A 12,217-nucleotide genomic window follows, 5' to 3' on the forward strand; every position below is an offset into this window, starting at 1 on the left:
GTCCTGCCTAGATGTGACGTTCCAGGTTCTCACACAATAGGTGCTTGGAAAGACCTCTTCCTAAAATAAGTTTAACTAGAGATACCACAAGGTGAACCTGTCACTGGCAGTGCCCAAGTTTACTTTCCATAAAGGTTAACGTTTAACTGTTAAATGTCAATGGCTACATCTGTTGGAAACACCAGTTCCACAGTTACGTTAATTAATGGATATAGATAAGGAAGTCATTCCACACAGTAACCTCATGGTAGCTTACGCAATAGTTCTTGAATAGTTACAACCATTGGTGAAATGCAGAAATCAGGCTACCTGACCCTCCCATTTTTTTAATTGTTTGGGGGGGTACTTTGGTTGCGGAAATTTTTTTTAAGGCTGGTCTGCTTCATAGTCTGTGTTGTATTTGTTTGGCGGGTGTAGGTGTTTTACCTGTTGTTGGGGTGGGGGGTGGGCTCTGAGCATTGACCGTATTTGCCTATGAAATGTGACCACAACAGTTTCTTACATTTCTAAATGTGTCCTGGGTCCCAAAAGGGTGAGTCGCCCTGAAGTTCAGTATTCAGCAAAATAACAGGCTGGGCCAAGTTCTTGCTTCTATCTGCAGGGTACACAAGTGTCCCACCAGTTTTTTGTTTCTTCTCCAGATCTTCATGTTATCTGTTCTTCCCTGCTGAATATACAAAAGCATTCTGTTTTCTTTTCCCACATATTTTTCTAAATTATTTGAGCTATACAAGAGGACATGAAAGAAGAGAGGATCACGGCAGGTGCTAAGAAACAGTTCACTCTTTATTTTCCCATATGTGCAGTCAGCAAAATTCACAGCCCAGGATTTATCTGTATAAAGGATTACCCTTTTGTGTGGTCTTCCCTCATGATATATACCAGACACAGAGTCCTCTTCCTCATATTTTCATGATTCTGTAGGTTTCAAGCATCCCCCGCCAACATAGTAAATGACAGCTCTCCCCACATTACGGTTGCTGTGCTGATTTTGCCTGTTTAAAATTTGCCATCGTTCTAACTAAACAAGCAAAAGAGGATCCTATTCAAATGCTTGTAGGAACATATTAGTAAATTATTTGACTTCCTTGGGTCCCTACAATTTTTTTTCTATCAAACTTCAGTAAAAATTAAACATTGCGCCTGATTTATCAGTATGCAAAGACACTATTTCTGTATACTAGCCAAGGTATGTGCATCAATTAGTTTGAAGCTAATGGTTTTTAAAATTAATCAACTGCAGCAGATATTTCCATTTTTACAACAACAAAATTAAGCTATTTAGTGCTTTATCAGAGTGGGAACCTCCAGCCCACAGATCAAATGTTGCCCACCAGGCCTCCCTGTTGGGCCCATAAGGCCATTTTCAAGAAGCCACCCCCATGCGATGGTTGTAAGGGCAGAACATCAAAGGAACAACTGGGGACCCAAAGCTCTCGGCTGTTCCTTTGTTCAAGCAAGGTGTGCAGTTTAAAGGAGACACACAGAGGGGGGTGTTTGAAGGCGTGTTCCCATCGCATCAGCTGCTGGAACATGTGTTGCTCAAGGCATTCAAACTTTGGAAGTATGAAGGAGCAAGGTGGAGGTGCCCTTCAAGTACATGGGAACCTGCCTCCAATCTCCTCCCCCTCCACTTTTCCTACAAGCCTCTGTGGCTTGAAGGACACACAGAAGGGGGAGGGTGTCTGAAAGCCCTTTATAAACACCCCTGCCCAAGGATATTTAAAGAAGGGCTGCTTGAAAGCCCCATGGTTTGCTTTGAAGTCCTGACAATTGGGGCTTCAGAGAGAGACATCACCTGAGGTCACTATGATGTCAGGTGATAGGCTGGTGGGTGGCCCTGTCAACTTCAGCCAGAAAAGGATTCTGAGCCCTGTGGTATGTGGATAAGACATTATTTGAAGTTGACATTATGAAACTTTCCAGAGTTTGTTTTAATGAAATGCTACACCGAGGTTCTGTAAAAGTGAAACTAAACCCCATGGAAGTCATCATCCACGTGCACAGGAAGAGGAGGGGAAATTGTGTGGGCCCGATTCATTACTCAGGCTTGTTCAGGCTCATCTACACAGCACTAAACCATGGTTTAGAATTACATGAAAACAAAGCCAGTGTGTAACGAGTCTGAAATATGATGGCAGTGTAATGTGATACACTGTTTTCCTTCCTGATGGGTCATACAATTCTGGTGATCTTCCTGTTTGTGTATATGCAGTTCTAATTGAATAATTGAGCTCCATGGTAGCAGCAAGTATGAAGCAAGAGTTCTTCAATAAAGTGTGTAAAAATTAACAGCTGGTCCTTCAGCAAAATCTACAGGATTTTCCTCTTACATGGAAATCACTGAAATTAGAACATGATCTACATTTGAGGGTACATGTAGAGAAACTGATGTGTTTGCGAATCCTCTAGTAAACAAGGGTGTACATTCAGGGTTGTCGTCCCGTCCCCCCCCCCCCCCGGGAGTATCTAGATGTTTGGATGACTGGTACATGAAGGAGGATAGAGCCAAAAACATTAGTAACTCCTCCCCATACTGTGTTTCCTTGTAATCAAATGTTTGCAGTTGTTTCGTTTATTAATAAGAAAATGGGAGTAGGATTTTGCCACCAGCTATATTTTTTCCTTTGTCTGAAGAGTACCATGCTAGGGAAGGTAGGCTTGGATTTTATATTGCCATATTTTTATTCTAGTATACTGTAGCTGTCCCCAGCACACTGAGTGAGGGATGTATTCTAGTGCACCATTCAGAAACAGGGCTGTTGTTTCCCAGTGGTTGGGGATGCCTACTGAAAGTGGCGCTTCTTAGGAAGATTAGCTGCATCAAGATATGTGAGATCATTGTATGTTTGCAAGAGATGATAATGAAAATTGCTCTTATCTGACTGTTTTAGTCCTATGATCATCAGTCACGTTGAGTTCAGTCAGACTTGCTTCTCTGTATAGTATTTCACTGTTAATTTTGTGTCAGTTCTTGGGTCTTCTTTGTTACGAATGAATGAAAGTTTATTTTTCTAAGATAGTTTTAAAGGCAGTCTTGTTCTTTTTTTAAGAAAAAGAAAAACCCCATACACTTAAGCATCTAGCTTTTTACCACTAGATGGAGCTGATTTTGCAGGGTAAACTTTTATTAAATTATGTATTGAATAAATGACATTTTAAAAATCTACAAGGCTTACAATACATTTATATATAGATACAGGAATACATAAGGAATATCAGGAGCTGCTTTATACTGAGTTGGACATTTGGTCTATCTAGCTCAGTATTGTTTACACAGATTGGCAGCAGTTATCCAGGGTTTTAGTTTACCTGTGTGGAAAAAGATTTATTTTCTTTCTTTTTGTGATGTTCACACTTTTTCTTTTTGTTAACTAAGGGGAATGAAAGGAAAGGGAAAAAGAGAAAAAGCTATAGATTCATAAATGTAAACGTTATTCAAAAACTAGACCACATAAATCTGGGAGGTGTACACAATGGATAATAATACAACAACTACTTTGTCATCTAACCTGCAACAAAAAAGGTACATGAAGTCCTTGACTTGGCCAAGGCCTAACCCATGACTAACTTAAATCTGTAGGTTTAAAAAGGGTCTGTTGTGAGTATGACTTAGATACCACACATTTTTTCCCACTGTACAATAGAATATGTACATCACATATTCTCATGGGATTGAATTGGCTGTGTGAGAATGTCTGATCCTTTGTATACCATGTACGTTAAGCCCACTTGTGTGTGTCTGATGGGACTGTGAAAGTAAAGCCTCTGCAGCCTGACCTACCTGTACTACCCAAGGTGTGATGCCATCATAGAAGTCACTAGTAACACATCATGCCTTTTTCAGTCCATTTGCTAATTCAAGCAAGCTGTGAGCAGGTGAGTTTCCAGTGAAGCTCTACTCTGAGTAGCACAGGTGGTAGGGGGAAGGAGGGGACAGGTGAGCCAGGATGTAACTGTGATGTTTGTAGTACATGTCAATGTCTGAAGGCAGGAGAAGGGCATATGCTAGACTGCAGTTCACATGCCACTGCTCACTCTCTTCAAGATAGTAATGAGTACTTTGGAGAGCGAGATTCTAAAATACGATGGTGGTTGTGGTTGTGTATGTACAAAAGCAGTCTCTGGAAATGGGTCAGGCAGTATGCAGATGATAAATATGCCTGTTGATTTACAAGCCTCATTTTTAATGAGCATATGCTCCATGATTTGTATTCCTAAGATCACAGATATCCTCCCTCATTATCTCTCTTTCTCTTTCTCTGTCTCTTTCTCTGTCTCTCTATCTCTCTCTGTCTTGCTCTCTGTATCTCTCTTGTCTTTGATAGCCAAGCTCCCCTTATCCACCCTCTCATCATCACTCCCATCTCATCTCTTCTCCAAGCAACTTCGAGCACATCTATCACATGACTGTTAACTCAGCTGAAAATTTCCTCTCCCGTGATTCCATAAACCGTGCATATTCCCCACCTCTACGCTCTGTCCCTCGTGCACCAGCCTTTATGAATATAAGGGTATGAATTGTTCAGCCAGGTGTTCCTGCTACTAACACTGTGTGGTGTTCCTTCTTTTTTGGCCTGGCTAATATCTGGCGAGATTTCAGCTTTGCAGTTGGCTTCATTTGTGTCTGGATCTTTCTTTTTTTCCTTTTGATTCCCTTCAGTTACATTTCTCTGTAACCCCCAAATGAGGGGTGTGAACTTGGGCAACTACCAAAGTAGAAGTCCTTGACCTTTTCCCAAAATTACTAAGTATTCAAAACAACTTTTGGAATCCCACTAAAATTCTCCAGAGAATTTCACATGAGTTTCCCAGTTCAAAGGACCCACAGTGAGGAGACTGGCGTCCTAAAACATGTTCGGTACATTGCACATGCCTCCCCACAGTCCCCTTGTTCACTGAGATTAATAGATTCATAGGGGACTTGAAGGAAGCCCAGTGGTGCATCTCAACAGGATTTATGTGATAATTATGGAAAGCTTGTTGCTGTATCCAAAGACTTACACCTGTGGCTTTTCTTTGCAACAGACAAGACTTAAACAGTTGGATGGAAATTTGGCTGCATGCCAAATGACAGAATGAGGCCTATGTATTAGAGATAACCTTGCGTATAGTGTTGGAATTCTGCATTTCAGTATGGTAATAGAATTCTGTCCACTTAATAGAAACATCAATCTGATCTGATTTACATGACTTCTGCCACACTGCCCATGTACATACATGCTGCTGTACAGGGTCCTATAACAAAAAGAAAACCCTGTGCCCTGCCTTGAGGAGTTTGCAATCTACATTCCAACTTTGCAGAGGGAGCAGAGGGAAGAAAAGAGAGATGGAGGCATATATATGTGCAGACGCAGTCTTACATATCTTCTTTTTTCTTGAAATCTTAGTCTTTTTCTTGAAATGTTAGGTGAAGGCAAAGAGCTTAAGGCAGAGACTTAACTGGGAGATGGAATTTGAGCTGGGATTGAAAGAGAGGACAGAGAACTCCTGTGCCTTGTGGATTTGGGAAGGGAAGGGAGGTCCTGATAAAGCAGGACTGGAGAAATGGGGGCGCCATTTAAGTGAGCAGGAGGCTGTGCCTCTTCTTATTTCTAGTTAGGTCTGTAGAAGAAGTAGGCTCTTGCTCTGTCAAGTACTTCCTAAAAATGTTTTTTTTATTTGTGGCCTAACAATCCTGGTCTAAAGGGAGGTGTCTCACAAATCTCTCCAATCCCGAACAGAACAATAAGGCTGAGCAAGTTGCTGAGCTTCAGGTTTGTTACCATTCGTGTCCTTTCGTATGTAGCTCATCTAATTCTCCTGCCAACAAGATTGTTTACTGAACTGAATGACCCCCACTGAATGACCCAACTATATTTTACAAGAAAGCATCTTACATTTGGTGGCTGTTAAGTAAATTGCTTCTCTTTTCTGAAGTTAAAAGTTCTACGCAGTGAGCTGCAATCAATTTTATGTTTTCTACCTTTCAAAAGAATGACATTTCAGTCCTGCTGACAGAAATGCAGGATCTATAAATTGTTATTATAAATAAAAAATGTATTTTTTCCATTGAGATGTATTTGCTCTGAAGATTCGTTTGTTTACCTCTTTGGTCTGTTAAAAAAATAACATCAGTATTTTAAAGGAGATGCTATAGGGTTAAGCTTCACTACCATTTCCTAACTTGTTTTGAGCAACCATGGATTTTCTTTTTGTGCATGACGTGAAAAGCTTCTCTTTCTCAGTTCTCTGATCTTAGCAGTGAGTTGTACAAATGTTTAGGAAAAGAGCAGTGAGGCATTTGCTTTGAGGTAAAGAGCACCTAAGAATTAGATGGACTCTGTCTTTTAATCAAATAAAACGAGTGTATCTTTCTCATATACCTGCAGCTGTGTTAGTTGCCTCCACCTTATTTTAAAATTGATTGTGATCAGTAGATCTACTTCCCCAAATAGGGGTAAAGGTAAAGGTACCCCTGCCCGTACGGGCCAGTCTTGCCAGACTCTGGGGTTGTGTGCCCATCTCACTCAAGAGGCCAGGGGCCAGCGCTGTCCGAAGACACTTCCGGGTCACGTGGCCAGCGTGACATCGCTGCTCTAGCGAGCCAGAGCTGCACACGGAAACGCCGTTTACCTTCCCGCTACAAAGCGGTCCCTATTTATCTACTTGCACCCGGAGGTGCTTTCGAACTGCTAGGTTGGCAGGCGCTGGGACCGCGCAACGGGAGCGCACCCCGCCGCGGGGATTCGAACCGCCGACCTTTCGATCGGCAAGTCCTAGGCGCTGAGGCTTTAACCCACAGCGCCACCCGCGTCCCCCAAATAGGGTTACTCAGCCCTTAAAGGACCAGGTTCATAGCCTGGGGGTCACTTTGGACCCACAGCTGTCCATAGAGGTGCAAGTCAACTTTGTGTCCAGGATGGCTGTCAACCAGCTCCATCTAGTACGCCAGCTGAGACCCTACCTGCCCACAGACTGTCTCGCCAGAGTGGCACATGCTCTGCTTATTTTCCACTTGGACTACTACAATGCACTCTATGTGGGGCTACTTTTGAAGGTGACTCGGAAACTACAATTAATCCAGAATGTTGCTGCCAGACTGGGAATGCCCGCCGTGACCATATAACACCAATCCGAAAAGATCTACATTGGCTCCCAGTACGTTTCCAAGCACAATTCAAAGTATTGGTGCTGACCTTTAAAGCCCTAAATTACCTCGGCCCAGTATACCTGAAGGAGCATCTCCACCTCCATCACTCAGCCTGGACACTGAGGTCCAGCTCCAAGGGCCTTCTGGTGATTCCCTCATTGCAAGAAATGAGGTTACAGGGAACCAGGCAGAAGAAGGTCTTCATGGTAGTTGCATGCACCCTATGGAACACCTGCCCATCAGATGTCAGAGTTAAACAACTCCATAACCTTTCATAGACATTTGGAGGCAGCCCTCTTTCGGGACACTTTTAATGCTTGGTGGGTTTTCTCTCCCCCCCCCCCCTCCCCATTCCCTCTGTACTTTTGTTGGAAGCCACACAGAGTGGTTTGGGCAACCCAGTCAGATGGGCAATGTATAAGAAAAAAATGGTTGTTGTCGTCATCAGCATCATCACCATCATAAATGCCCAGCGTTCTGAGTGAAGGGGATGGGCTTGCAAGCTTCTTCTTTTACTCTGCATATCAGTGCACATTGACTCTTCCCCTCATCCTCCAAAGTTCATATTAATAAAGTCTAAAATCATTCCTCCTTGTAATATCCCAAATTGTTATGTTGCTCATATAATTCAGTAGGAGCCATTAGAAGAAACTGAACCAGCCCTCAGTACATTCTATATCCCTGTCCTGGATTCTGTTACTTGACTTTTAAGTCAGTGTGCTTTCCAAATAAGTGTGTTTGTTATCAGTTTCCTGTTTTCTGACATGAAAGATTGACATTTTCAGTCTCTCTTCTGCACTCAGCTTTGGAAAAATGAGAGACACAGTTAGGAAGTATCTAAGCAACAGGTGCAAATCAGGATGCTGAATTTCATGTGTCCTGATCAGTACCTATTTTCATTCCATTAGTATTTGTTTTGTGTAGCCAGTGTTGCAGCTTCTGTGACTGAATATTGTTGCAGCCTGTATCAGATTCACTGCTTACTGGATAGCTTGGGTGGCTAGTGAATCACTTGAAAGCTTTCTAGCAGTCAACTTCATCCTGTAACCATATTTTGTTTTCTCCTACCAGGAGTTGTTGATCACATTGCTAATGTGACTTGGGGAAGCAAGGAATTGACCTTTAATCTTTTAATTGAGAAGTGGGATCATAAACATACAGTGCAGAGGTGGCAAACAAACTGTTCAATGAGAGAAGCAGAAAACAATAATTAAGATTACTTAGCTCTTTATGCCTGTCAGATGCTAATTGGTGCATTGCATAAACAGAAAAACAGAAAAGCGATAGATTAATGGTATAAACATGCATTATAGAATCATGTGTTACATGCAACAACAACAACAGAATGCTATATCACTGACTCAAACTCAGAAAAAAACTTTTATTTCATACATTCTTGAAATATGCAATTTATTCCAATTTTGTACAGGGGATAGTTGAATATAATCAAATAAATAATAATATAATCAAATAAGCTGTGGCTATCTGTTAAAGACCAACCAAGCAATAAGCCCAAAGGAGTTTAATGAATTATAAGAGTGCATTCCTGAAATTTGAATGCATGCAGAGTACTAATTTTAGATGTGCTTATTACTGATGTGTTGAAAAACAAAACAAAAATGCAGTGAAATATAATTCCTGAAAAATTATTATTTTAATTTTATTTATTTAATATATTTTTATCCTGCCTCTCAAAAAAATAGCTTCACTAAGTGGCAATCGTGTAACTTGAAACTCATAGTAACCTTTAAATTGGATTTTTAAGTATTGTCACTTAACTGTACACAGGGTTTATATGTTTACAAGTACACAAAGCAATAAGCCAATCAGTGCAATAATAAAACACAATATAATTGAAATAATCAGGAGGTATTGAAATAAGCAGCAGATAACAAGTGTATACTTAAAGACCCATGTAAAAAATATTTTTTTTATTTATTAAATTTGTATACAGCCCCTCATCCAAATATCTCAGGGCAGTTCACAGCCTAAAAATACAGAATAAAACCACAAAATACATAATAAAAACAAGGGGGAAATGAAACAAACCGGGCGCCAGATGAGCCTCCCTAGGGAGAGCATTCCACAAAAGAGGAACCACTGCAGAAAAGGCCTGTTCTTGTGTTGCCACCATCCTGACCTCTTGAGGCGGTAGCACATAAAGAAGAGCCTCAGATGATGCTCACAGGGTCCAGGTCAGTTCATATGGGGAGAGGCAATCCTTGAGGTATTCCAGTCCTGAGCCAGTTAAGGCACTTTGAACTGGGAAGCCTATTAGAACCCACCGGAGTCGGGCCAGGAATGGTGTAATGTGATCAAACCATCATGCACCAGTGAGCAATCTGGCCACCAAATTCTGCATCAGCTGAAGTTTCTGAGCCATCTTCAGAGGCAGCCTTCTTCAGAGGTAGCATCTTGCAGTAATCTAACCTTGTAGGGATTGTTAGTGTCTGAATCATTCCAACCCTCAGAAAGGATGGTCCTGGGAATAAATTCAGTGCCTATTCTTTTTCTACCCAATGTGTTTCAGAAAAGTCCTTGAAAGTGAAAGAATCTTGACATGTAGTAAAGAGAGCGGGAGAACTGGGAGATGCAAAAATCCATGTTGATAGTAAATAATTGGAGCAGGTGCTATATAGCATCTAGTCTCTGGCTACATTGCTTAGCTGTCTGTGTCCATGCGGACTTTTAACATTGAAGACATTACACTAGGGTGTGGGATAGGTTTCAAATGCCTAAGAAAATATCAGAATTTAGGAGAAAACCTTGCATATTTATCTACTTACTGCCACATACAAATTAGCATTTTGCAGTTGCTGCTGACGGCATTCTGTGTGGTTCCATCCACAGTGCTTATTTATAGAAAGTAACCTCTGCAGTCTTGCCTACTTGCCGCCTAGATAACCTGGAGACCAAGGCATTGTTTGACCATTTGCTTGGACTGTAGTTTGATAACCTTGGTATTTCCACTGTAAATGATTTTGCCTCTTTCCTGTTTCTCTTTGCAGAACCTTCGACCTCAGGAAAGTCGGACCATGTTTAGCGGTTCTGTCAGTATTCCATCAATCACAAAATCCCGCACTGAACCCGGACGCTCCATGAGTGCTAGCAGTGGTTTGGCGGCAAGTAAGTTGTTGCACCTTATCTCGAACATATAATGCAGAGTCCGTCCACATATATACAAGTGACTGGACTGGGGGGGGGGGGCAAAGAAACATGGTGTCACAAGTGACTTTTGAAACTCTCCGGTGCCGGCATGGTCCCCTGCTTGTGTTGGTAAGGTACCCCACAACAACACAGATCTGGCACATGTCCAATACCAGAGAAAAAAATTGGGAATATTGTTTGTTTCAAATACTTTGACTCCTGCCTTCCAATCATAGACTTCAAGGCACCTTTCAACTGGTTTTTTCTCATAAAACAATATTAACATCTAGCAGAACACAGCCGATAAGACTCTCATTAAAAACTGACATTCCAACAATATAACAAGAGTAGCAGTAAAATAAAAGTAACTGAAGACCACTGAATACCCAAGTAAATAGAATAGTTTTTATTTGTTACATAGTATGTAGGAAGGAAATGAGAGGAAATTCTTATTTGCAGAAATGAAGTTTGTTAAAGACACCTATTATGTTGAAATCCTTGGTGGGGATTAATTTGAAGAAATACAAATAAAACACTACTAAAACAATAGCAACCAAGAGATTGTGAAGTCAAATTACACATTTAGTATAATTGGTGGTTTGGCCCAGTGTAAAACCAGATTGGTGCTGGGGGGGCGTTTCAATGAATAATTGTTAAATAATTTACAGAGGATGCAGCTGGGAAACGGAAGAAGGCAGTTCAACAAAAATTAGCTTCAGAAAAACAATTACTAGAGCGTACAGCTATAATGCCTTCATATTTGTTATGTAGCTAAATCCCATGGTACTTTCCTAGGATCATCTGCACAAAATGGCAGTGCTTTGCGGAGGGAATTCTCTGGAGGTAGCTATGGAGCAAAGCGTCAGCCAATGGCATCCCCTTCCGATGGCTCCTTGTCCTCTGGCGGTTTGGACCAAGGCAGTGATGCACCAGCGAGGGACTATGAGCGAGAGGTGGGTATAACGTGGGAGGGGTGGGGTGGCAAGGGAAGCCTCTCCACAGAGCCCAAGTTCTTTACTCTGCTGTGCTCAAACAAAAGGATAGAGAAGTGTTGCACAGGACAGTGACCCCAGGAAAAATAACCACAGGTTTTATTGAAGGAAAAAGTATTTTCCTATTTAAAATAAGATAGAAATCCCCAAGGCAGGAGTCTGTATGACTTGAAACACTGTGGATTGAGATAATAAACTTTTTAGCAGCACTTGTAGATTTTTCTTCCTTTGGCACAAGAAGTGCTAGTGGTGCATCAAAGAGAATTACTACTGCCTCTAATAAGTAACCAAGCAGGGCTTGAAGCAAGGCAAAATTAAGTTTTTAGTCTCACTGATTTCACTGGAAATATTTTCACATGTGCTTCACTTTCCCACTGAAATCAATTTGACTTTTGTCCATATTCTATTACACTAGTTTTGCAATAAGGAAATCTATATTCTGAATTTTTACTGAATGTTGGTTCACATTAGTTTGTAGAATTTGACAGGGGCAGGAAGTAACTGGCCATAAAGGCAGCTGGTTGCCGAAGGAGGAATACTGGCACTGTCCTGCCCAGTCCACAAGCAGCTTTGTTATCCTTAAGGTCAGTTGATGCAGTCAAGGATGCATTCACACAGCAGAGTTCTCTATGAATCAAGCTTCCTGTGAATACAGCCACTCCTCAGCAGTGGCTGCTTTGATTGTGACAGACACTGCTGTCCTTGGCGGCAGTTTGCACAATGAAAGTGATGTTTTCATTAAGGTATTTTTTGCAGCATGTTTTGCAAAAGATCTACAGTAATCCATAAGTTGTTCATGTCAGAACAAATAACACAGAGTGATACCCTTTGTACAAAACCGCCGCCAAATCTCCTGCAAAGTCATGAAACAAGAGAAAGAAAACAAACGGAAGGGGGAAAACATTTAAACCAATTAGAAGCAACAAAAATATTAATCACCTTTCCA

The 12,217-nt window shown here is 41.3% G+C and overlaps 1 protein-coding gene across 4 annotated transcripts in view; it reads left to right on the top strand.

The window, feature by feature from the left end:
• CDC42BPA (CDC42 binding protein kinase alpha) overlaps positions 1-12,217 on the top strand; it is a 159,157-nt gene that overhangs the window by 141,835 nt on the left and 5,105 nt on the right. For 3 of the 4 annotated variants that reach the window (XM_083732033.1, XM_083732034.1, XM_083732035.1), the window contains 2 exons: positions 10,141-10,258; positions 11,075-11,232. In XM_083732033.1, coding sequence (XP_083588159.1) covers positions 10,141-10,258; positions 11,075-11,232 — 276 coding nt within the window. Of the gene's footprint in view, positions 1-4,328; positions 4,515-10,140; positions 10,259-11,074; positions 11,233-12,217 lie in introns of all 4 variants that reach the window. The other variant, XM_083732036.1, reaches the window with a different exon arrangement.

The sequence above is a fragment of the Podarcis gaigeae genome, assembly GCF_964106915.1.
Source record: "Podarcis gaigeae genome assembly, chromosome: 3".
Lineage (NCBI taxonomy): Eukaryota > Metazoa > Chordata > Lepidosauria > Squamata > Lacertidae > Podarcis > Podarcis gaigeae.